Source organism: Rattus rattus, chromosome 9 (assembly GCF_011064425.1).
Source record: "Rattus rattus isolate New Zealand chromosome 9, Rrattus_CSIRO_v1, whole genome shotgun sequence".
NCBI lineage: Eukaryota > Metazoa > Chordata > Mammalia > Rodentia > Muridae > Rattus > Rattus rattus.
The window spans coordinates 69,672,784-69,696,867 of NC_046162.1; the positions used below are offsets into that span (position 1 = coordinate 69,672,784).

Below are 24,084 nucleotides of genomic sequence, written 5' to 3' on the forward strand. Positions count from 1 at the left end.
AGGAGAGCACTTCCTCACACATGCCATGACACGTGGGCACACACATCCACAGAATCATTGTCTTAGTCAGGGTTTCTATTCCTGCACAGACATCAGGACCAAGAAGCGAGTTGGGGAGGAAAGGGTTTATTCAGCTTACACTTCCAATTGCTGTTCATCACCAAAGGAAGTCAGGACTGGAACTCAAGCAGGTCAGGAAGCAGGAGCTGATGCAGAGGCCATGGAGGGATGTTACTTCCTGGCTTGCTTCCCCTGGCTTGCTCAGCTTGCTGTCTTAAAGAACCCAGACTACCAGGCCAGGGATGGCACCACCCACCATGGGCTGGGCCCTCCTACTCTTGATCACTGGTTGAGAAAATGCCTTACAGCTGGGTCTCATGGAGGCATTTCCACAACCGAGGCTCCTTTTCTGTGATAACTCCAGCTTGTGTCAAGTTGACACACAAAACCAGCCAGTAAAATTATTTTATTTATAATTTATTTCTATCTTTATGCACATTGGTAGTTTGCCTGCATGTATGTCGGAATCCCCTGAAACAGGAGTTACAGCCGGTTGTGAGCTGCCAGGTGGGTGCTGGGAATTGAACCCAGGTCCTCTAGATGAGCAGCCAGTGCTCTTTCTTAACCACTAAGCAGTCTCTCCAGCCCCACAGAATTATTTTTGTCTGTTTTGCCTTGCTTTGGGGACAGGGTTTCTCTTTGTAGCCCTGGAGCTGTCCTGGTCTATAACTATAGAGTTATAGACCAGGCTCACCTCAAACTCAGAGATCCACACGTCTCTGCCTCCCGAGTGCTGGGATTAAAGGTTTATGCTACCACCACTCGGCCACAGAACTAATTTTTAAATTCATTTTTAAAGTAAAAAAAAAAAGAACTTACAAGTCTGCTGCATGAATACTAACTTTGTGGGGGGGAGTTGGAGGGGTTGTTGTTGTTTTAAGAACATATATAATACACTCCCAGTCAGTTGGGAAGGTGAAAAAGGAGAATCTCAAGTTTAAGGCCCACCTGCTTATGAAGACTGTGTCTGAATGAAAAAGCAACATGGGGCTGTAGCTGAGATAGATTCCCTCCCTGCCTTAGGTGTGCTGGGCCCTGCCAAGCTCAGTACTGTGAAACAAAACCAAGAAACATCTTTGCCGTATGTCTTTGTTGTGTGAATAGCCACCAAATATCAGGAGAAGGACTGTGTGAATACCTGGAAATTTCAGTGGTGTACAGTGATATAATCAATTCTTTGTTGTCTGGTTGTTTTGTGTGTCGGGGAGGGTGGGTTTTAGTTTTTTTGGTTTTGGTTTTTGTATTTTTTTGTTGTTGTTTATGGGTCTCCTATAGCTCACACTGGCCTTGAACTTGTTATGTGCCCCAGCAAGAGTCATTGCCCATGGGAGGTCTGAAACTGTGGATTAACTCATCGTGAGAGGTATACCACTGCTATTCGCTGGGCTAAAAATATCTATGCCCGTTTCGGATGTCTCTAACTGAAGAGGCTATTAGAGCCTTTCACTTAGCTGTGTTGAAGCTCAGCGCCACTCAACCCTGATGAGGTTTGGAGAGAAAAGCATAGTGAGATCAGGAGTAACTCGATTAGGTTGGCATGCTCAGGCCCTTGCAGAGCTGCGATGCCCCGTTTAGCCCGTGTTAAGTATTTGTCATGTGTTCTGAGGTCAATCCACTCCCGGTGACCAACTTGGAGGAACAGAATCTACAATCAGAAAACTCCATTTTCACAGAGAATCAGTCACCTTCTGTCCATGAAGATGCTCTACATCGGACACCAAATAGTAATCAGGATGCTGTTTTACTGAGCAGGGAGTGAGAGCTAAAAGGGTTGGGTGGACGACTTGGTACTAAGTGGACATGAGTGGGAAGTCTCAAGCGCTTGATACGTGGAAGACGCTGGCTGGACAATTCTCTCCTTATAAACGTGCCTCATGGCAATTCACTTCCTCCCTCCCTCCCTCCCTCCTTCCTTCCCTTCCTCCCTTCCTTCTTTCCTTCCTTTCTTGTTTATTTTGTTTTGTTTTCGATATGGGGTTTCTCCGTGTCGCTCTGGCTCTCCTGGAACTAGCTCTGTAGACCAGGCTGGCCTCAAACTCAGTGCTGGGGTCAGAGGTGTGGGCCACAGAGCCCAGGTCCACTTGGTTCTCCCTAACCTCGTCTGTATTCTTTGACATCAGCGTCGGTGCTTGGTCTGGTGGGCGCTCTGCATCCGTCAGAGGACCTTCAAGTGTTCTGCTCAGGCGCCTCGTGTGTGTTTATGGCTTCTCACTTTTGATTATGACAGAGAAGGCTGGTGTTTAGATTCTTTATGGGTCCCATGTATAGTATAAAATATCGTACCAGTATAAAATTGTATGAGGCTGTCCTGATTCTACGGGATTAGATGACGAGGATGAGCTGGCTGTGGTGGCAAGGGCCTCTAATCCCAGCATTCACAGGAGACGGCACCAGTACTCAGTAGTGGTCATTCTTGCATACGTGAGTTCAAATTGGAGGCCAGCCTGGGCTATATGAGCCCCACCCCCACCTCACAGAGATGAAGAGAAGGCAGGAAAACGATCAACCCTGATATTACTAGTCTGAATCCTCTTTCTCGTGTTTCTGTTGCAGATCAAGAATGACCCAGAAGAACTCGAAGCTTTGTTCCAGGGCCAATGTGTATACCCAAGTGCCTGACGGAGGATGGGGCTGGGTGGTAGCTGCTTCCTTTTTCTTCATTGAAGTCTTTACCTATGGCGTCATTAAGTCGTTTGGTGTCTTCTTCAATGACTTGATGGACAGTTTTGACGAGTCTAACAGCAAGATCTCATGGATAATATCGATATGCGTATTCATAATGACATTCACAGGTGAGTACGTGGGCAATAGCCATGTGTGCGTGTGTGTGTGTGTGTGTGTGTGTGTGTGTGTGTGTGTCCGTGTTAACATTTACATGCCAGTATACTCCTCAGTACAATCTCAGCCTACGCACCTGATCCTTTTAATCCACCAGCCTGCCTGTCAGTCGTCGGGCAGATCTGTGATGCGTCCTATCGTAGGCCCTGTTGGACTGTCTAGCATCAGTTAAAGAATGTGGCTTTTAGCTGGCTGGGGACCAGCAAGAATTAGGAGGCAGTGAAGAAAAAGCCACGGTTGCCAGATGTAGTGTCTGTAGTCCAACACACGATTTAGACACACACGGACTGCAGCTTGGGAGGTAGCTCAGTGGGAGAATGCTTGCCCGGCACCTGAAAGGCCCCAGGTTATTCCCAGCACCACGGAGAAGGAAGAAGGGAGATACATATGGCGTGCGTGGTGCTTGTGTCCTGTAGAACATTTCGAAGACAGTGGTAAATTCCAGTCCTGCAAGGACACAGCCACTGGCTGAGAAAGAACACCCAAAAGCCCTAGGTGCTAACTTTGACTGCACATGCACTAGAGATGGCGCCACACGGAGTCAGCATGGCCGCTGAGCAAGGATAGCATGCAAATTCATGAAGCGTTCCTTTCTTTCTTTCTTCCTAATGATTAAGAATGCTTTCCCTGCGTGTATAACTTTGCACCAGTGGTGTGCCTGGGCCAAAAGGAGGGCAGAAGATGATATAGGATTCCCTGGATCTGGAGTTATAGAGGAGACGGTTTTGATTTGTTGAGTCGGTGCTGGGAGTTGAACCAGGTCCTGTGGAAGGGCAGTCGAGTGCTTTTAATCTCTCAGCCACCTTTCTAGCTCCTCTGAATTTTTATTTAAAGAAAAAGAAACTCATTTAGCATGCTAAGGCTCTGGGCTCATAGAGACATGCTGGAGAAACAGAATAAAAACATTTCAGTGTGGACTTGAGGAGAAGGTACGATGGGGTGGGTAAGGGTAGACAGTTGGCCCGGTACCTCAGGGTTCTTCACTTACAGATTCAACCGGCCAGGCTGAGTGGGGTCATTGACCAGTGCCAGGTCTACCGTGGTTAACACATCCACACATCTTCCTTGTGAGAGTCCTTACTCCACACTAAGCATGGTGTAACAACTGCTTGCATGCTGTTGCCTTCATTTTGGATCGTAAATGGTCTAGAGAGGATGTAAGTGTATAGAACATGTGTAGGGTTTATATGCAAATGCTGTGTCAGCATAGGAAGCTCGGCACCCATGGATTTGGGTCTCCTCATGGAGCAGGGAGCCCCAGAAACATTCCCTGTAAGATCATGGTTCATGTATTTCTTTTCCTTGTTTTCCAGCTTCTACAAACTAAATCTCAAGCTTCATGCATGCCAGGCATGAACACATGTAACAATCATAGACCACCAAGCTATATTCCCACTTGTAAAATTATAGATATTATCCTGAGGAGACACTGAATCCCGTCACCTGATTCCCCAAAACACGTTCCTGAGTCCTCGAAGCACAGCGCTGTCAGATCCAGTAGATAAAATAAGATGCGGCGGGAGGCTGCTGCCTGCCACTTTTAACTCGCTCGCTTCCACTCGGGTCTGATTTGAACATGGGTGGTACTGTCTCGTGCTCACCTGCCTGTGAGGGGTAACCCCCAAGGCTTTCCTGACAGGCCGGGATGCTGACACACCTCAAGAAGCCAGCTCGGCTGCCCTTAAACGTCCCTGACTCATGCCCTGTCATGCAACATCATCTGTGAGTTAGAGCTACCCTCTCAGTGTAGTTCATGTTAGCCATAGAATCTCCTAAAAGGCTGCTCCATCCCGTTGGGTTTCGAGACAGGATCTCACTGTGTAGCAGCGCTCACATCAGCAGCTACAGTCAATACAAGCTTGCAGGTGCTCGAGGCCAAGCTGTTGGTCTGCCTTTGATCTCTGAGACCCATGTGTTAGTAGCAGAGGAACAATTCCCAAACATTGTCCTCTAGCTCCCACTAGTGCTCCCACATACATATACATACACATACACACCACACACACAGACACATGCATACATATGCGTGCATACACACACATATGCATGCATTCATACACACACATATATATACATACATACATATAAACTCACACATACATATACACATATGCATATGTATACATACACATACCTCATGTATACACATGCACACACAGACATAGACACACGCATACATATACATGCATACACACATGTGCATGCATATATACACAAACACCCATATACACACATGCATACATACTCACACATACATATACACATATGCATTATGTATATACACACATACACTCATGTATACACATGCATACACACAGATATAGGCACATGCATACATATACACACATACACACATGTGCATGCATATATACACATATACATACATTATACACACATGCATACATACACATACATATACACACATGCATATGTATACACACACATACCCTCATGTATACACATGCATACACATGCATACACACAGACATAGACACATACGTCTGTAAACATATGCATATGAATATATACATACTGCATGCATGTAATTTGTGTGTTTGTTTGTTTGAGACAGGGTTTCTCTGTAGTAGTTCTGGCTGTTCTGAAACTCAATATATAAACCAGCCTGTCTTTGAACTCAGAGATCTGCCTGCCTCTGCCTCTGCCTCTGCCCCTGTCCCTGCCCCTGCCCCTGCCCCCTGAGTGCTAGGACTAAAGGCATGCTCCACGGTGGCACTACCTGGCCATACATGCAATTTTAGAAGTTAAAAATATATGAGCTTACATAATGAAAACTAACAGTAACTTGTCTGTTGATTCCAACAGAATGCCTTCCCTCCCCACCCCTCCTCTCCCCTCCTCTCCCCTTCTGTCTAGTGTGTTCCTCTTTGACCCAACTCAAGAGCGGTTCTCTTATCTCAGTGTACTCCAGCCAGTGTAGAGTCGAATGTGAGTAGGAAAGAATTTGCTAGATTTCAGTGTCCCTGGGGACAGAGTGTTTGGAAGCCAAACAGACTAAGATTCCTCACTGCCCCAAATCAGCCATCCCTGGCTATTGTCTTTTAACTGAATATGCCTGAGAATGCGTTGTATTTTGACCCTGCATTATTTTTTGGACAGTCCAATGAAACCTGGGAGACTCTGGCCACCAACGGGTTCTTTTAAAAGACTCCAAAGCAGCGAAGACAGAAAATAAAAACAGTCATTAGGAAAGTAATCCTGAGGAGAGCCAGTGTACGCTGGAGAACAAAATAAATATGCATTTATTTTGTTCTCTGTATTGAGCAAAGACAGTTCGCCCAAAAGTGTGTTTCATATACCCGCCCTCACAGATGCCGGAATCTAAGGTCTTGCACACTGGTCAAGCTCTACCCTGAGCTGTACCCCGGGCCCTTGCTTTCCTCTTGCTGTTTTATCATTAAAGTACTGGGGGATTGAACCTAGGGTCTGGCTAGTGGTAGCGACTGCTCATCCCATGAGCTGCAACCCCGCCTTCTTGTTAAGGTTTGGCCCAGGACAGCCTTGAACTTGCAATCCTCCGGCCTCAGCTTCTTAAGTAGCTGAGACTGCACTCTTGAGCCACCAGGACCTGCTCTTTGCATTCTGAATCTGAACAAATGCTAAAATGACCTCTGGCCCGACCAGCAGCCACTGCAGGAAACACACCAGGTTCTTACATCACCCCATGATACGAGTTCAAGTTCAAGTGCGGGAAGGAGTCGCCGTGAAAGCGCAGAAACCCAAGGTCACAGGTCTTTTTCTGTTCCTTCCCCTCACAGCTCCCCTCTCCACAATCCTGACCAACCGCTTCGGACATCGGCTGGTAGTGATGGGAGGGGGGCTGATCATCAGCGTGGGAATGATTGCTGCCTCCTTCTCCCAGAGGGTCTACCAGATGTACATCTTCATAGGGGTCGTCTCTGGTGAGTGCCTCTCCTTGGCTAAAGCGTTGTGGGCATGCGTGCATCACGTGAAGAAGGGCGGGATGAAACAAAACCTAGATTATATTTCTTTTTCTCCCCTCCCCCACTTTTCTTTTTTCTTTCAAGTTAATTATGTCTGAAAAGTGGTTTTGGACTGGGTGGTTCGGATCGATACGGTCCCCATGTAAAAATACATTCTCAAACGTCCAAGAGCTTTTGTTTTGTTAGGGAGGAAAAAAAATTTTTTTTTACTTACGATTTTTCCTCCGCTCTAGTTTGAAGCTGGAATACATCATTTGCACAACATAAGACTTAAGTTCTTTTTTTTTTTCAAGATTTATTTATTTATTATATATGAGAACACTGTAGCTGTCTTCAGACACACCAGCAGAGGGCATCAGATCCCGTTACAGATGGTTGTGAGCCACCATGCGGTTGATGGGATTTGAACTTAGGACCTCTGAAGAGCAGTCAGTGCTCTTAACCGCTGAGCCATCTCTCCAGCCCAAGACTTAAGTTCTTAATGCCAGCATTTCCCAGATCAGGGGCTGAGCACCCTGGTTGCTGTAAGGGGAAATAGCATGCCGGACTTGCTCTTGGGGGTGTCTGAGAAGACATCAGTGGTAGGGGATATATATGTGTGTGTGCCCAATGCTCATGCTTTACATTTTGTGTAGACCTCTGCACACTTCGAAAGCCTTAGGCGACCAGACCAGATGACACGTGCCTGTAACCTCAGGGAAGGATTAGGCTCAGGCAGGGAGATCATGAGTGTGAGCCTAGCCTGAGTTACGCATCATCTCAAAAAAAAATAAAAGAGAAAGAACTTTTCCCCATACAAACATCGCACAAAAATTACTTTGGATAATTTATCCTACTGTGAATTGTATAGATTTGGGGAGTTCTGGAGAACAGTTCTCAGTTCTTATGTCTCAGCTCCCTGCATGACTGTGGCTGCGTTTCTTTGTTTATTTATCTATGGTTGCAACAATCTCACGTATCCCAGGCTAGCCTCCAAAGGTCTGTGGGGTAGCCAAAGGTACCCTTGAACTCCCGACTTTCCTGAGTGCTGGGGTTATAGGTATGCAATACCATACCCGATTTCTCGTGGTACCTGGGGACTGAACTCAGGGCTTTGTGCATGCTAGACACACACACACACACACACACACACACACACACACACACACACACACACACACACAGAGGCTACCATCCGAGCCACACCCACAACCCTCTGGCTGGGGATGAAATCCCTTTTCTTTCCTGCAGAATGTTTGGCTTGACTCCCGGAACTTTACTCTAACCGTGCCACCCGGGCGCAGACCGTGTATGATTCTCACCGGCACCTTTGATTTCCGCCCACAGGTTTGGGGTACTGCTTTAGTTTCCTCCCGACTGTGACCATTCTGTCGCAGTACTTTGACAAAAGGCGTTCGATGGTCACTGCGGTTGCTTCTACGGGAGAGTGCTTTGCGATGTTTGCTTTCGCACCAGGTATGTGAGTGACGCGTCTTGTTAGGTAGGGACTGGGAAAGCCAGTCTGGTGCTATGGCTGTACTAACTTGGGCCAACTGCGTGGGTGGCTTGTAATGAGATGCCACAGGCTCTCTCTTCAGCCCATTTTTAGGATATCCTCCTTCTCCCCGATTATAGGAATTCACACCTTTTTAATCTTAGTCCATGACGGGTACATGGTCAGTGGTAAGGCTTTCTTGAAACCTGGGGAAAAAAAATAATCCCTAAAGCATTTAAGAATATGGACTGTTGGCATTAATATCACTTCCTTTCCAAAAGAGCTACATTCGGAGTAGACGTGTTATGCCAACACGTGAAACCAGTGTTCCTGTGTGCGTATGACTAACCTCACGGCAATGCTTTTCCCCTGGTTTATTTCCCCAACGTAACATTAATACATGAGACACAAGAAAAGGAAAGTAGTGTGTAGACAACCTTCCAGACTCATCCCTTCTTTCCTCCTCCTGTCTTCCTGGGTTCCCTGCCCCGCCCTCCCCTTTTGCCAGCCTGCGAATTCTACCACTGAGCTGCATCCCAGCCCGATGCCCTTTCCTGACAAATGCATCAGTGGGTTGCAAGGTTGGGAATAGAAGTGATTAGGGGTTAAGTATTATAGTATCTGAGGCTACTCAGGTGGTCCAGATAATCGTGTGTTCACACACATGTACATGTATGTGTGTGTACAGAGAGAGAGGAGAGAGAGAGAGAGAGAGAGAGAGAGAGAGAGAGAGAGAGAGAGGTTAACTGTTGGATTTGGGTGAGGGCTGAGCATAAGGCTGCCATTCACTCCCTCTGTTTGTTTCCATTTCTTTCTCTCTCTCTCTTTTTTAAGATTTATTAATAAATAAATAAATAATAATACATGAGTACACTGTAACTGTCTTCAGACACACTAGAAGAGGGCATCAGATACCATGACAGATGGTTGTGAGCCACCATGTGGTTGCTGGGATTTGAACTCAGGACCTCTGGAAGAGCAGTCAGTGCTCTTAACCCCAGAGCCATCTCTCCATTTTTTTTTTTTTTTTTTTTTTCGGAGCTGAGGACCCAACCCAGGGCCTTATGCATCTCTCCATTTCTTAAAAAATAAAATAAAATCTTGACATTGAGAAGGAGTCCGTGAACCGTGAGTTACTACCCAGCTGGTACTGAGCACCATTCCTGGCGCTTGGTTCATACTTAGGAAATGTTTTATGAGGCGCTGGACAGCTGGCTGTGGGTAGGAGTGCCGGCTGCCCCTACAGAAGACCCTCGTTTAAGTCCTGGCGCCCGCAATCCCCATGCTGGCTCACAACCAAGTGTTTCTCCAGCCCTGCAGGAGCTGCAATTCTCTTCTAGTCTCTGAGGGCGCTGCATACATGTGGCTGCATACATACACATTGAGACAGACACTCTCCTACACATAAAATAAAAATAAATAATATCTCAAGTAAGGTGGTTTGTTTATAAAGGAGGTGAAGTATATAGTTTTACTGTTAGTGATGGAGACCCTTGCTGTCTTTGACCATCTCTCTGAGCTGCTTCTGGTCGGCAGCGTCTGCCCTGGGTTCACTTGCGAGAGAGGCGAGATCCCAGGTTGCTAAGGACATACCCAGGTAGAAACTGGAGCGAGCGCCGTATCGTTTAACGCTGAAAGAAGCGGGAAGTGCGTGTCTCGAGTTGGGATTCACGAGGGAGACCTGCGAGCCTCTGTAAAATGGGTGGACAGACCTCGGGACACAGTGAGATAGCCCAGGCTGTCGGAGCAGACACGCTTAGGACTTTGCTTGGTGTCCAAAGAAAGAAGCAGGCAAGGGGAGACGCCATACTTTAGAACTCGGAAAAGCAGGCAGGCTTCGTGGTGAGGATCTTTTTTTTTTTTTTTTTTTTTTTTTTTTTTTTTCTTTTCTATTTTTTTTCGGAGCTGGGGACCGAACCCAGGACCTTGTGCTTGCTAGGCAAGCGCTCTACCACTGAGCTAAATCCCCAACCCCCGTGGTGAGGATCTTAAGCAACTGCTTCTAGTCTGACTTTTCGGTCACTTTCCATTACAAAGATTGGATGCGTAGGTTGCACAGTGATAGTTTAGAGTTGGGTAAATCATTTTTATAAGAGGTCAAATAGTAATAAAATAATATTTATTATATTATCATGGTATCTGAGCCTCCTGGTATCCAGAGCTTCCTGCGTGCAGGTGCTCTACCCACCAATAGGTCCTCAGCCCTGGGGATGCTTTCAGCTTTGGGAATTGTGTGTGTGTGTGTGTGTGTGTGTGTGTGTGTGTGTGTGTTAGAACTACTCAGTTCTGCCCTCTCAGCACAGAAGCATCTGCAGACTCTGTGAACGCACAGACATGGTTCAGTCCCAGTCCACTTTTATCCACTGGGTCAGATTTGGCCTGTGGGCTATTGTTGGTTGAGCCTGAATGTGGGTGACAGACAAGTCTTCCCTCTTGGGCTTCTGCCTGGAAAAAAACCCCTGCCCAGAGCTCTTTTGGAAAGCTGGACTGGCAGTTTTTTCATAGCATATTTAACAATAAGTGTGCACATTTTTTTTATTCACTTATACGGTGCACCAGGAACCAGAATATAGGGGTGGGGAGACACAGCACAAGCATGAGGCCCTGAGTTTGGATCCCAGCAGTCGTGTGAGAAGCTCACGGTAGCACATGCCTATCCCCAGTGCTAGGGGGCTGGAGATGGAGAGGTGGATCCCGGAGACCAGCCGGTCTTGCCAATTCCAGATTCAGTGAGGAAGAGGCTGGGGCTGCAGCTCTGTGGCAGAAAAGCCTTAAATTCAATCCCCACCAACTCCATTCAAAACAAGACAGGGCAGTCTTCAGAAAGACACCCGGCATTGACCTCTGCCTCCACCATGCAAGTACATGTTTATTCACTCCCCTCCCCGTACCCCACCTAAAATATAGTCCTAGAATGTCTGCATTCGCCCTAACGTTGAGCAGAACGTGTTACTAAAACTCCATCCACATTTCTCCTGGCTAGTGCTTGCTGGATCCCGAGTCTGGTTTTTTGACCTTGGATTTTTTTTTTTTTTCCCTTTGCTTCTGTGTGTCTTCAAGCTATCACGGCCCTGAAGGAGCACATCGGCTGGAGATACAGCCTTCTCTTCGTGGGCCTGCTGCAGCTGAACGTCATGGTCTGCGGCGCCTTGCTAAGGCCGATAATCATCAAAGGGCCAGGGTCACCGAAAGCGATCCCTCTGGAGCCCCGCAGAGAAGTTCAGTACATGCTTGAAAACGAGAAAACACGGACCTCAATCGACTCCATCGACTCAGGGGTCGAGCTGACTACCTCACCCAAAAATGTGCCTAACGAAGCTAAGAGAGAGCAGGAAGTGAAGGTGGAACAGCAGCAGACCCTGGTGGTCGGCCCCAAGCACAGCCAGAAGAGAGCTCCGTTGTTGGACTTCTCCATCTTGAAAGACAGAAGCTTCATCTGTTACACGCTGTTCGGCCTCTTCGCCACCCTGGGCTTCTTCGCGCCTTCCCTGTACATCATCCCTCTGGGTATCAGTCTAGGCATCCACCCTGACCGCGCTGCATTCTTACTGTCCACGATGGCCATTGCGGAGGTGTTCGGGAGGATCGGGATGGGGCTTGTCCTCAACAGAGAGCCCATTCGCAAGATCTACATCGAGCTCATATGCGTCATTTTACTGACGGTGTCTCTGTTCGCCTTCACCTTTGCCACCGAGTTCTGGGGCCTCATGCTGTGTAGTGTGTTCTTTGGCAGTATGGTTGGGACCATAGGAGGGACCCACATCCCCTTGTTGGCTGAGGATGATGTCGTTGGGATCGAGAAGATGTCATCTGCCGCAGGAGTCTATGTCTTCATTCAGAGCATTTCAGGGCTTGCGGGACCGCCCCTGGCAGGTGATTATCCGCTTTTCTCCTTGTCCATTAGTGGGTGTAGCATGTGTTACGGTATGCACATAGAGGTCAGAGGACAACGTGGAGGGAGTCGGTCCCAGGGATTGAACTCAGACTGTCGGGCTTGGCAGCAAGCGCCTCTATTCACTGAGTCGTCTCCACGGTTTCGCTGGTTAGTGCAGAATGGTCCTTTGCTCTAGGGTCGGATCATGACTAGCTGTGATATGTCCTCGCACTTGCCGTGGTTAAAGCCAGCCTCGGTAGCACACACCTGTGATGCCAGCATTCCTGAGGCAGAGGCAAGCAGATCCCTGGGAGTTCAAGGCCAACCTGGCCTAATGTAGTAAGTCCCAACCAAGCCAGATACATAGTGAGACTCCGTCTCAGAAAAATGAATTAGAAACTATGCTCATTAAAAGATTCCTGAAGTAAAAAATAGCAATATCCCCTCTTTCTGTTACAAACGCAAGCTTGTTAAGCCAGAGGTGGTGATGCACGACTTTAATCTCGGGAGGCAGACAGGTGGTTCTCTGTAAGTTCCGGGCCAGCCTGGTCTACAGAGCGAGTTCTAGGACAGCCAGGGCTACACAGAGAAACTATCTTGAAAAACTGAAATAATGAATAAATAAGAATACTAGCTTATTAAAAATAATGGGCATGGGGGGGAGTAAAAAAAAAATAATGGGCATCTAAGAGTTCTGCCTTTTTGATTCTCAGTAGGATGGACTTCGCCCGCGAAGAGCTAGTCAGTAACTTAAAACTTGCTTTTGTCGGGTGCTAAGTGTGCTGTGTGCTTCGTTTCTCTCTCTAGCCCAGCAGCTTTCTGCCTTTGGCTATGTTTCCTTCAGAAAAATTAAAATCAAAGAAGGAAGCTAGTGGGCGTGGTGGTCCATGCCTATAATCCCGGCATCTGGGAGGTGGAGACTGGCAAACGGCTGTGTGGGGTTGAGCAACATAGGGAGCTTCAGGGCAGCCTGGGCTACTGTAGTTTTGGGTTGGATGGGAGCCCAGGCGTGAGGGCGTGCGTGGCGGTGACGTCACTAACGGTGTCGATGCCCGCTTTCTTCCAGGCCTGCTGGTTGACCAGAGCAAGATCTACAGCAGGGCCTTCTACTCCTGTGCAGCCGGCACGGCACTGGCTGCGGTGTGCCTCGCCCTGGTGAGGCCCTGTAAAAAGGGCCTGTGCCAGAATCCTCACTCAGGTGAAAACCAGACAGACGGGCATCGCGGGAAGGCGTTACAGGACATACCGGAAGACTTTCTGGAAATGGATCTTGGGAAATGTGAGCCCAGGGCTCATATGAAAATGGATCCCGTGTGACAGGTCTTTTTCAGGTGGTAGCTTCTATGTCGCCTGGGTAACGGAGCCCCTGGGGATACTGGGAGGGGCAGGCGCCAACCACTAGACCACACCTTCGAATCTGCATGAAGGGAATGCCTGTGGGACAGCAGAACCGGCAGCTGTCCCCTCCCCTCAGTCCCTTTCGCTTGTTCTTTAAGCCAAAACCAAAACAACCAAACACTCTCCATACAGGCATCCAGTCCTATTCGGTAGCAATACAGAGATGAGCAGGAAAAGACCTGGTGGACATTCCAACAAGAAAGCAGTACCACGAACTGACAAAGGACTGCTGCTGTTAAAAGCACTCACCCCTGTGACAAACTACCATTTCATAAAGTGACATCCAGCCCAAGTCACAGGGGTGAATCAGCCATTCTAAAAAGACCAAAAAAAAAAAAAAAAAAAAAAAAAAAAAAAAAAAAAAAAAAAACAAACAAACAAACAAAAACCACACACACACTACACATACAATCTTGAACCATTAAAGATGTTGCTAATCTTCAGAAATAAGAGGTGAATCATTTTTAAACGATTTGAAAAAGATAAGTAATCTTAGTAAGTTTACATCGACGAATTGTGGCCTCTGAGTTTTCTAAACACCGCATGCAAAGAAAGCAGTGCTTTTAAGGCCGAGCATTTGATTAATATGCAAAAAAACAAATTAAGCACGTATGACAACTTGAACTTCATAAACAGGATCACTGCCGTTCTTCACGGCCAGTCGTTATCACCACAAGAGTTTCAGTAGACATGTGGGATTGTCTTCGTATTTCCTACTTCGTATTTCATAATGCAAGAAATAAATGACTGTTGTGTCTCTAATTTAAACCACTATTTATTTTTAAGTTATTCTAGGACGATTAAAGCAATCAAATGAAAGGGCCGGCAAGATGGCTCGGTAGGTAAAGGTGCTTGCTACCAAGTCCGATGACCTGAGTTCAGTTCCTAGGAACCACACGAAAGGAAGAGAACCAACTTCCGGGAGCTGTCCTCTGACCTCCACACATATGCTAGGACACGCAGGCGGCCACACACACATACACAGAATATTTAAATGTAAAAAAGAAAAGCTAATAATCAAAATAAAGAAAAGGCGATCTGAGATACACAGAACATATTTTTACCTCTGTTCTGCAGCTCCGTAACTGCTTCGGAGAGCTTTCCCGGGTCTCGGTTTCCGCAGCCCAGGTTGTAACGATTCTCCGGGGGTTGTTAAAGGCAACGTTGTGCTATTTGGAGGGGGGACAACAGGAGGCAAACGGCCTTTGCTTCTGCATTGTCTGCTAAGAATACTTGAGGACCTTCTTCAGTCAGAATTCTACTTCGTTGAATTGTTAGAACATTTCCAGTGGCTTGTCTGCTGTCGTTGTCATTGTTGTTGTTATTACTGTTCGATCTGTAACTGTGGAAGCATTTCTTCATTTCGCCTGAAATGGGAGACACGCAGACGTCACCATCACGAGTTACAAGTTGCAGTTTACATCTTCTGTAGAACTTGGTCGCCCTAAGTTGCCATGGGTACCTGGTCACTGCTGTCAGTGAGTTAAACTACATGTGTCTATAATGTTCTGCACTCTAGCAGTTCTCTGTAAAGGGGGTAGGGTGAGGATGAGGGGGGCTGCTTCCTCACCTGTTTGACAGTGTCTCCCCGACAGGGTGGTCGACGCTCACTTCTTGACCTTTCCTCATCTTTCCTGTTAAGGACAACTCAGGGGGAAACGTAGAACAAGCCTAGTCCGGTTACAGGTACACACAAGCTTGAATCTCCTCTCTGCACTGAGACGGAAGTGGTGTGGTGCGTCACCACCCGCCACGTGTAATACAGCATCTTATCAGCCATAGAACTAGTAGGACAATCTGTAAAACTTGGGGGAGGGCGAGTGACTGGAAGACAAGGTGTCTGTCCGAAAGAGCAGACGCGCGTGAAATGAGATGGCAAGCTCTGTGGGGCTGCCCCCAAGAAATAAATGCTCTAGGCTCGAGGGTCGGTTTGCAGGTGTTATCTGACTTTAGCACTTTACAAGCGATTTTGTACTACGAATGTTCGAGATGGTTTAATATTTATAACTGGTTTCTGAGGGGTCTGCTCTCGTCTACTGCATGAGACAGGAAAACGTGTGTCCTTTTCAGTCTGTCAACAATCAGGGGTGCCAATGTTGGGAAGGGTGGAACAAAAACGAAAACCACCACAGGATCGCTGATCTGTATGAGTGATGTTCTGGTACTTCTAGATTTACAATAAATTTGTGGCTTTTTATTTAATGAGAGTCTGATGTTTTTCTGTGTCGAGGTGTTTTCTACCGATCTCAGAAACTGTAAAACCATGGAGCTATCCCAGGACACGTGATGACTCTCTCAAGGCGCCGGTAATGCAAAATATCCTTCTCATCCATGGTCAGGAAACAGAGAAATGATAGGAAACTTCTTAAAATTATTCTTAATTATTTGAGAAAATACAGTGTTTCTGATCATATTCAGCTCTTGGTCCTCTTCCTAACTCCTCCCAGACCCGCCGCACCCCCTCTCTCACCCCTACCGTATCCTTCGGTTTTCTCTTTTATTTCTTTTATCTTCCCTTCCTTTCTTCCTTTCTTTCGGTGTTGGTGATGATGATGATGTCTTACAACCCAAGGAGTCTAATCTGTGTAGTTGTGGGTGTGAAGTTAGGTGGACCTACCAGAGTCCACACCATTAAAGGAAACGGAACTCTCCCTTCCACTGCCTGTCGCCTGTCACAGCTCCTCAGCTGGGGACTCTAGGCCCCTCCCCCTCTGTGCCTCAAGGGTGACCAGCTTGATCCTATGCTGGTAGCCACAGAGACAGGGCCTTTACTCTGGTCCTCCCTGACCTCTGGGTCTACAGCCTTTTCACATCCTCTTCCAAGATGGCTCCTGAGCCTTGGTGGGGCTTGGTATAAATGTTCCTTTTGTCCGAGCACTCCCCTGACACCACATACTCTCTGCACAGCACCGAAGCCGCTCATTTATGTATTCAGACAGAGTCTCACAGGCTGGCCGCGAACTTCATATCCCTGCCTCAGCTGAACTTTTTTCTTTTATTCTGTTTGTTTGTTGGATTGATTTTGTTTTTGTTTTGTTTTTGAGACAGAGTCTTACTACTTACTACTTGCTTACTACTTACTACTTACTACTTGTTACATAATCCAGACTGGCTTCAGACTCGTGGTCATCCTCCTGCCCCAGCTGCCTAGTATATACAGGAGTTAAAAGTAAATGCCACCAAAATTTTCATTTGTTTTCTTTTTTTCCTTTTTTCTTTGCGTGTGTGGGCGCTATGTAGGGGTGTGTGTGTGTGTGTGTGTGTGTGTGTGTGTGTGTGTGTGTGTCCTGTGTGTCCACATCTGCACCAGCAAGATGGCTCAGCTAAGCTGAACCACCTGAATTGGATCCCCAGAACCCACATAACGGGAGAGAGAACCGACTTGTACAATCAGTCCTCTGATGCCCACACACCATGGCATATGTGTTCTCCCACTGCCATGCACACAAGTTAACCCAAAATGTATTTTTTTAAGATGTAATCACATCTGGGCATTGGGGTGCGTGCCTGTAATCCCAGCATCCGAAAGATCCGAAAGAGTTCAAGGTCAGGCTGGCCATCCTAAGACCTGCCTTTTAAGAAAGCAATACAGTTTAAATGGTGTGGTGCTAAAGATACCTCAAAGGCCACGCCATTATTGGGAGGTGGGGCTAGTGAAAGGAGTCAGGCTATGGAGAGCATGCGCTAGAAAGGGTTGCTGATCTCAGCTATCTTGCCTCGGTGACCGGAAGCTGGTATAACTACCTAAACGCCAGTCATGCGAAGCCCCGAGAACTTTTCCAGCCTCTTGTTTTGTTCCGTGTGTTTGCTTGCTTTTGACACAGGGTCTCATGTAGTCCAGACTCACCTAAAACTTAATATTCAGCCAAGAATGACTGACCTTAAACTTCTGATCCTTCTGTCTCCACCTCCCAAGTGTGGGAACACATGCTCCACCCCGCTCGATTTATGTGGGGATGGGGGTTGAACCCTGAGTTTTGAGCATGTTAGCCTGGCACTGTATCAACTGAAGCACATGCCTTCTCGGAACACTAAATCTCTAAGTAAGCATCACAGACACCCAATGCCAAGGACTGGCAAGACTTTACTATAAAGGTCCCGATAGTAAACTCTCGAGGCGTCTCTTATCCCAGGATTCTGCCAAAACTATTTATTCCGTTGTGATCATAGGTCCCAAGCAGGCACAGTCTGTAAACGAAGGGGCACAGCTGCCTTCAACAGTATTTTATCATGGATGCAGAAGTTTGAATTTCATAAAAATGACCATATGTGAAATATCGGGGGGGGGGGGTGGTAAGACATTTTTAGCTCACAATCTATTAGAATGAAATTTGGAGGGGCTGGAGAGATGGCTCGCTACCACTCTTGCAGTGGGCGCAAGTTCAATTCCCAGCACCCACGTGGGGCAGCTCCCAACTGCAAGTAACTACAGCTCTGGGAGATCTGACACCCTCTTCTGGACTTCTCAGACCTCAGCATTCATCCAGAAACACACACGTACGCACAATACACATAATTGAAAACAAAATAAAGAAAGAAAAGAAGGAAGGAAGGAAGACAGAAAAAGAAAGAAAGAAAGAAAGAAAGAAAGGAAGAAAGAAAAGAGGGAAGACAAAAAAACAGGAAGAAAAAGAAAGGAAGAAGACAGAAAGAAAGAAAGAAAGAAAGAAAGAAAGAAAGAAAGAAAGAAAGAAAGAGAGAGAGAGAAAGAAAGAAAGAGAAAGAGAAAAAAGGAAGATGAAGAAAAAAGACAGGAAGAAAGAAAGGAAGGAAGGAAGAAAGGAAGGAAGGAAGGAAGGAAGAAAGAAAGGAAGGAAGACAGACAGACAGACAGACAGACAGAGACAGGAAGGAAGAAAGATAAAGAGTGAGCAAAACTTGGTACCAGACTTGGTAACACACACTCATAATTCCAGAACTCAGGAGACAAACTCAAGATCATGAGTTCAAGGACAGCCCATTCTACACAGTCAGTCACAGAGTGGAGGTAGCACCGGGGAGTGAGTTCACTGGGGAGCACTCTGGGTCCTGCCACCTACAAGAATAAACATGACTATGTAGTGGACTAAATTTAGCACGCAGACCATAGTTTCTTATCCCTGCTCCATGTGTCGATGACATTGCAATGGGTCCGAGCACCCCAGCTTGGAAAACTAAGTTCTGAGAGATGGGAACTGCATAGATGGGGCCTGGTGGTGGCTCACACCCGTAAGGCCAGCACATGGGAGGCTGAGGCAAGACTGTCACAAGTTCCAAGTCAGTCTTCGAAAAGAAAACGTAGTAAAACAAAAACAAAAACAAAAACAAAACAAAACAAAACAAAAAACAAAAACAAAACAAAAAAAAAAACAAAAGCAAAAACAAAAACAAACAAACAAAAAAAAACCCTCCAAGGGTCATTTTAGGGGCTAACAAGACTGCTGCAAGTGAAGCCCTTGCTGCCCAGCCTGACTTTAACCCCTGGTTTAACCACAGAAGCCAACTGCAACTTCAGCCCTTGGGTGGGGGAGTGGGGCTCAACTGCCACCCGGTCTAGCTGAAGGAGCAAGCCCCAGGCTTGGGGACAGACCCTGCCTCAAAATAATGGAAAACAGAGCCAAGGTACCCACCGTGACCTCTGACATCCACACACCCAAGCACAGGAGAGACCTTTACAAATGTGCGCCCCCACATACCCACGCAGTGTCACTGCTGTGTACAGTGCCGGCAGAAGCCGGAAGAGCCTGCCGTATGCCCCCGAACTGTTGTTGCAGACATTGCGAGCGTCTCTGCCGGTGCTCAGAATGGAACGTTGGGTCCTCTGGTAGAGCAGCCAGTGCTCTTAACCACTGAGCACTCTCTCCAGACCCTGGCCGCTGTAGTAATTTTCAGATCATAGGTGCCAAAGTCAGGCAAGACCAGACGACTGCCAATGCATTCATTAATGGATTTTTTTTTTTATTTTCCATGATGACTCTTTTCAGTTTTCAGCTTCATTACTTTCTGCTCTCGTAATTATACCGTGTCCTTTCTGTACAAATGTAGGCTGAGTGCCTCTGTCTAGTTGTTAAGGTTATGGGCCCTTTTGAGACAACCATAGATCTTCATACTGTCTCCAAACCCTTTACCAATTTATCTTTTTTTTTTTTTTGGAAGCAGGGTCTTGTAGCCCAGGCTAGCCTTCAACTGGCTATGTAGCAGGGGATAACCTTAAACATTTGATCCTCCAGCCACCAAATCAGTCCTGGGATTACAGGCATGGTTACTATGGCCAGTTTTATGGAGTGTTGGGGATCGAACCCGGGACCTGGGCTATGCTAGGCAGGTACTCTACCAACTGAGCCACATTCCCAGCACACAGAGTTATCGATTTTACGCTCCAGCAGTACATAGTACATATCTGGGGATAGAGTAGAGGATACAACCTAAGTCTGAGATTCAATAGACTAAAATCAAGCCACTTCGAGGTATTACACTCAGCTGTCCCTACTCTGTCCAAACTAAACTAAAAATCAAAATCATCATAATTCAGTTTCTCTCTTCCTCTCTCTGGTTTGTCTGGGATGGCCTTGAACTCACGATCCAGCCAAGGACAACCTGGAACCTCTGATCCTCCTGCCTCCACCTCTCACATACTGGGATTACAGACCAGTGCTACCACGTCCAGCGTGATGCTTACTTCCAAAATCTCCCACTTCTGGAGTTCACTGATAAGCAATCTCGTGCCTAGAAGCCACGGCTTTGAAGTTTTAAACAGTCAGTAAAATCATCCAACATAAAGGCAATTCTAACACATTACAAGCTGCGTCACTCCTACAGACATACAGAACACCGAGGCGAGGGTGGCTGCCCTTGTCTACAGATGTGTCTCTTACACAGGTCCACCACCACCTCTGATAGGCGGAGCTGCCACCAAGGCGCACTAGGTCCCCCTGGTGTTCATTTTTATAATGCTTCTAAAGACACAAGACAAAAACTGTGGCCCGGGACTAGCAGTCTGGGTTTTCATGCAAAGAAACTACGCATTAAAAGCCAAATCAAAATCACTCCGGTGCTTTCGGGTTCCTTCGTGGGGGACCCAGAGAGCAAGTCTGATGCCCCAGAACGCATCGCCAAAGAGTATTGGGGGTGAACACAACCTGGGCCATGCACGTATGTCATATACATTCTCCTTTCTTGCCACTCAGGAAGACAAACATGTTAAGGACCCTTGCGACTTCCTTCCCTTGGATCAAAGGTGAAGTCCCTCCTCTCCCCTGACTGTTAGTCCTGTCTGTGCCGAGCTCCAGCTGTGTGGAACCCACAGCACAGCGAGTGCCCTCTGGCCTCTCTTCTAAACCGCACCGGCCTTTGCTATCTGCCAATCCCATCAGAACTGCTGGGGTATTTGTTCGTTTGTGGTTTTATTTTTCTGGGAGGTGTTATCGAGACAGGATCCATGTAGCTCAGGGTAGCCTCAAACTTACTACAAGGCAAAGACGACCTTGAACTGATCCTCCTGCCTCTAGCTTCTAAGCGCTGGGATTACAGGCTTGTGGCCGACACCTGGCCCTTCTTTCTAAATATATCCAGCATCCGACTGAATTGCCATCTCTGCTACTCTCTCTGATCCAAGGTAATGTCATCCTAACTGCATTAAAACAGTAATCTTCCTGCTGACACCTTACATTCCCACACGGCAGCCACAGTGATTCTTTTAAAGCACACATTAACCACAGCTCCTCAAGGAAGAGCCCTCCACATGATGCTATTACTTTCAACCATGCTGACCACTGATTGATTCCCCTACCCCCAACACATTGTTTTTACGGGTGTTTTAACCTGCATGTAGGCCAGTGCACCACAGGCATGCAGTACCCAACGAGGCCAGAAGAGGGCGTCAGATTCTCTGGTACTGGAGTTCCAGAGGGTTGTGAGGGGCCACGTATCCGCCGAGCCATCTCTCCCTTCAGTGTGAATATGGTATGTCCTTTTAATTTGCCTGATTCCAAATTCCAGCCCTATGGAAGCACTTCTAACTGTCATGTCCAAAAGGATATTTGAGGCCCAGGAGACATAGCTCAGTTGGTACAGGGCTCACCTAGCATGCAGGAAGCCAAGAGTTCAATTCCCAGCGTTGCACAAAACCAGACGTGATGGCACGTATCTGTAGGATGAAGAGTTCAAGGTCACCCTTGACTACAGCAAGTTTAAGGTTTCTTGGATGACACAGGACCCTGTCTCAACCCCCAACCCCAAATGAATTTGCCTCTGCTCTTTTATTCTGGCTCTGTGCCATAAGAGCATTGGCTTCGGGGTTGGGGATTTGGCTCAGTGGTAGAGCGCTTGCCTAGGAAGCGCAAGGCCCTGGGTTCGGTCCCCAGCTCCGAAAAAAAGAACCAAAAAAAAAAAAAGAAAAGAAAGAGCATTGGCTTCTTCCTCGATTCTTTGTCTCTTCCTCTAGACAATTAGGGAAGATGTCTTTTTCTTCTCTGCTATATCCTGAAGGGTTTGACAAGACCTTAGCACATAGTACCTGGTATTAAAAGATTATTGAGACAACATGTGAATGAATGAGGTTTATTACCTTGCACTGACTGACAAACCCCCTTTGTTACATGAGTTTTTTTTTAAATGGTGTCTAGGGGCTGGAGAGATGGCTCAGTTGTTAAGAGCACTGGCTGCTCTTCCAGAGGTCCTGAGTTCAATCCCCAGCAACCACATGGTGGCTCACAACCATCGGTAATGGGATCTGACGCCCTCTTCTGGCCTGCAGGCGTACATGCAGATAAAGCACTCACATAAATAAATCTCGACTTTTTTCTTTTTTTAATAAATAAACAAATAATAAATAAATGGCGTCTATTTACAATGACAGCTCAAGAGTCCGGTGCTACCACCAAGTGCTTGCTGAACCACAGAAGGCTGAAAACATTGCTCCAAGACCTGAAGATGGGGCTCGAAGTGCCTAGCATGGGTGTACTACATGGCCTGTTGGCTGGAAGGACTAAACACTGATCAGTGAGCAGAGTCTAAAGGCAGAAGATGAAAGAAACGAATGCTAAGTAGATATTCAAACGGAGGGCTGGCTGTAAGGGTAATATCTTACCCGTGCAGATTTAGTTTTGGTCCTGTTTCCTATCTGTGCGTGTGCCTCCAACCATCTCCACCCACAGCCATGCGGCCCAAACCGGCCTAGAGCTTTCTATATGAGTCCCACCTATGCTTAAATTCACCATTCTTCTGCCATGGCTTCAGAAATCCCGGAGTTACGGGTGTGTCGACCCAGGCCTGGAGCCCAACAGATATTTAGTGACACATGGACACTGTACACAGTTATGGGGCTCAGGGCGACGTTTCAGTTCGTGGATGCACTGGGTAATGGGGTCAAATCAAGCTAAATGGCATATCTCCCATGCAGAAGTCACGTCTTTGTGTTGGCAGCCTGCCAAGTCCTTCCCACTGGCCGTTTTGTAGTGCACAGCGGAGCTGGGTGTGTGGCTCAGTGGTAGAACGCTTGCCCAGCACACAGAGACCTGTGCTCGAACTCCGGCACGGCACGGGAACAAATGAAATCTTGGCTCCCCCCCCTCTCTCTTCTTCATTTTTATGGTGCAGGGGATGAAACCCAAGGGTTTCACAAATGTTAGATGGACTTTTATCACTGAGGGATATCTACACCCATAATTCACTTCGTGTGGGTGATGGTTCATTAATATATGTAATATATTATATTAAAATATATAATTAACATATATGTAACAAATCTAACACACGTGTGTGTGTGTGTGTGTGTGTGTGTGTGTGTGTGTGTGTGTGTTGCACATGGATGCATGGATGAAAATCAGAGGAAAACCCAGGGATCAAACGCTCCACATCTGGCTTGGTAGCAAGCTCCTTCACCCACTAAGCCATCTTGTCAGCCCAGTTTCCTTTCTAAAATGGCTCAGTTGACAGCAAGCACTTTCCTGACACCACATCCCCGCCCCAGCCTCTGCAAAGTGAGAGCCTGCAGACTGACTCCTCTGATTTGTTTTTGTTTTTTTTTAAACCAACCCCAGATGGCCCCTTCTTGACTAGAAAAGAAGTTGGAAGGAAGTTTAATCTCATAAGCCCCTTTATAAACAATCTGGAAAAGCAGGGGTTTGGTTTCTGGCTGACGGTATTAGTCACATCTGAAAGTGACACAGAACTTGACATTAGAACAAACCGAATCAGGGCCGGTTGTTGCCACTGGTTTAAATGCCACAGGTTTCCTCAGCTGTGGCAGGCTTAAGTCCACATCCGCTAAATCAGGGTACCGTCAACCTTTCCACTGTGACCTCTTTCCTTTGCTTGAGAAATTATTGTGACCCCAGGTATGTAGATATACAAAACAGGCATGTAGATCAAACATTTACTGATAATAAATCTTAAATCCACTTAAAAACAATTCTTTTGGATATATTTGTATATATGTATATGTTTATTAAAAAATTAAAGCAAACTTGCATACTAATAGACTAGATGCATTTCTTTTC

The 24,084-nt window shown here is 46.8% G+C and overlaps 2 protein-coding genes across 3 annotated transcripts in view; one reads left to right on the top strand and one right to left on the bottom strand.

The window, feature by feature from the left end:
* Positions 1-15,802, bottom strand: part of Arsg (arylsulfatase G) — a 114,603-nt gene extending 98,801 nt beyond the window's left edge. The window contains exon 1 of the mRNA XM_032912605.1: positions 14,671-15,802. The gene's annotated coding sequence lies outside the window, so the exon portion shown is untranslated. The remainder of the gene's footprint in view (positions 1-14,670) is intronic.
* Positions 1-15,808, top strand: part of Slc16a6 (solute carrier family 16 member 6) — a 23,356-nt gene extending 7,548 nt beyond the window's left edge. For both annotated transcript variants that reach the window (XM_032912610.1, XM_032912611.1), the window contains exons 2-6: positions 2,614-2,852; positions 6,675-6,818; positions 8,187-8,315; positions 11,395-12,207; positions 13,275-15,808. In XM_032912610.1, the coding sequence (XP_032768501.1) occupies positions 2,614-2,852; positions 6,675-6,818; positions 8,187-8,315; positions 11,395-12,207; positions 13,275-13,525 (1,576 nt within the window). In that variant the 3' untranslated portion in view covers positions 13,526-15,808. The remainder of the gene's footprint in view (positions 1-2,613; positions 2,853-6,674; positions 6,819-8,186; positions 8,316-11,394; positions 12,208-13,274) is intronic.
* Positions 15,809-24,084: the final 8,276 nt, after the last annotated feature.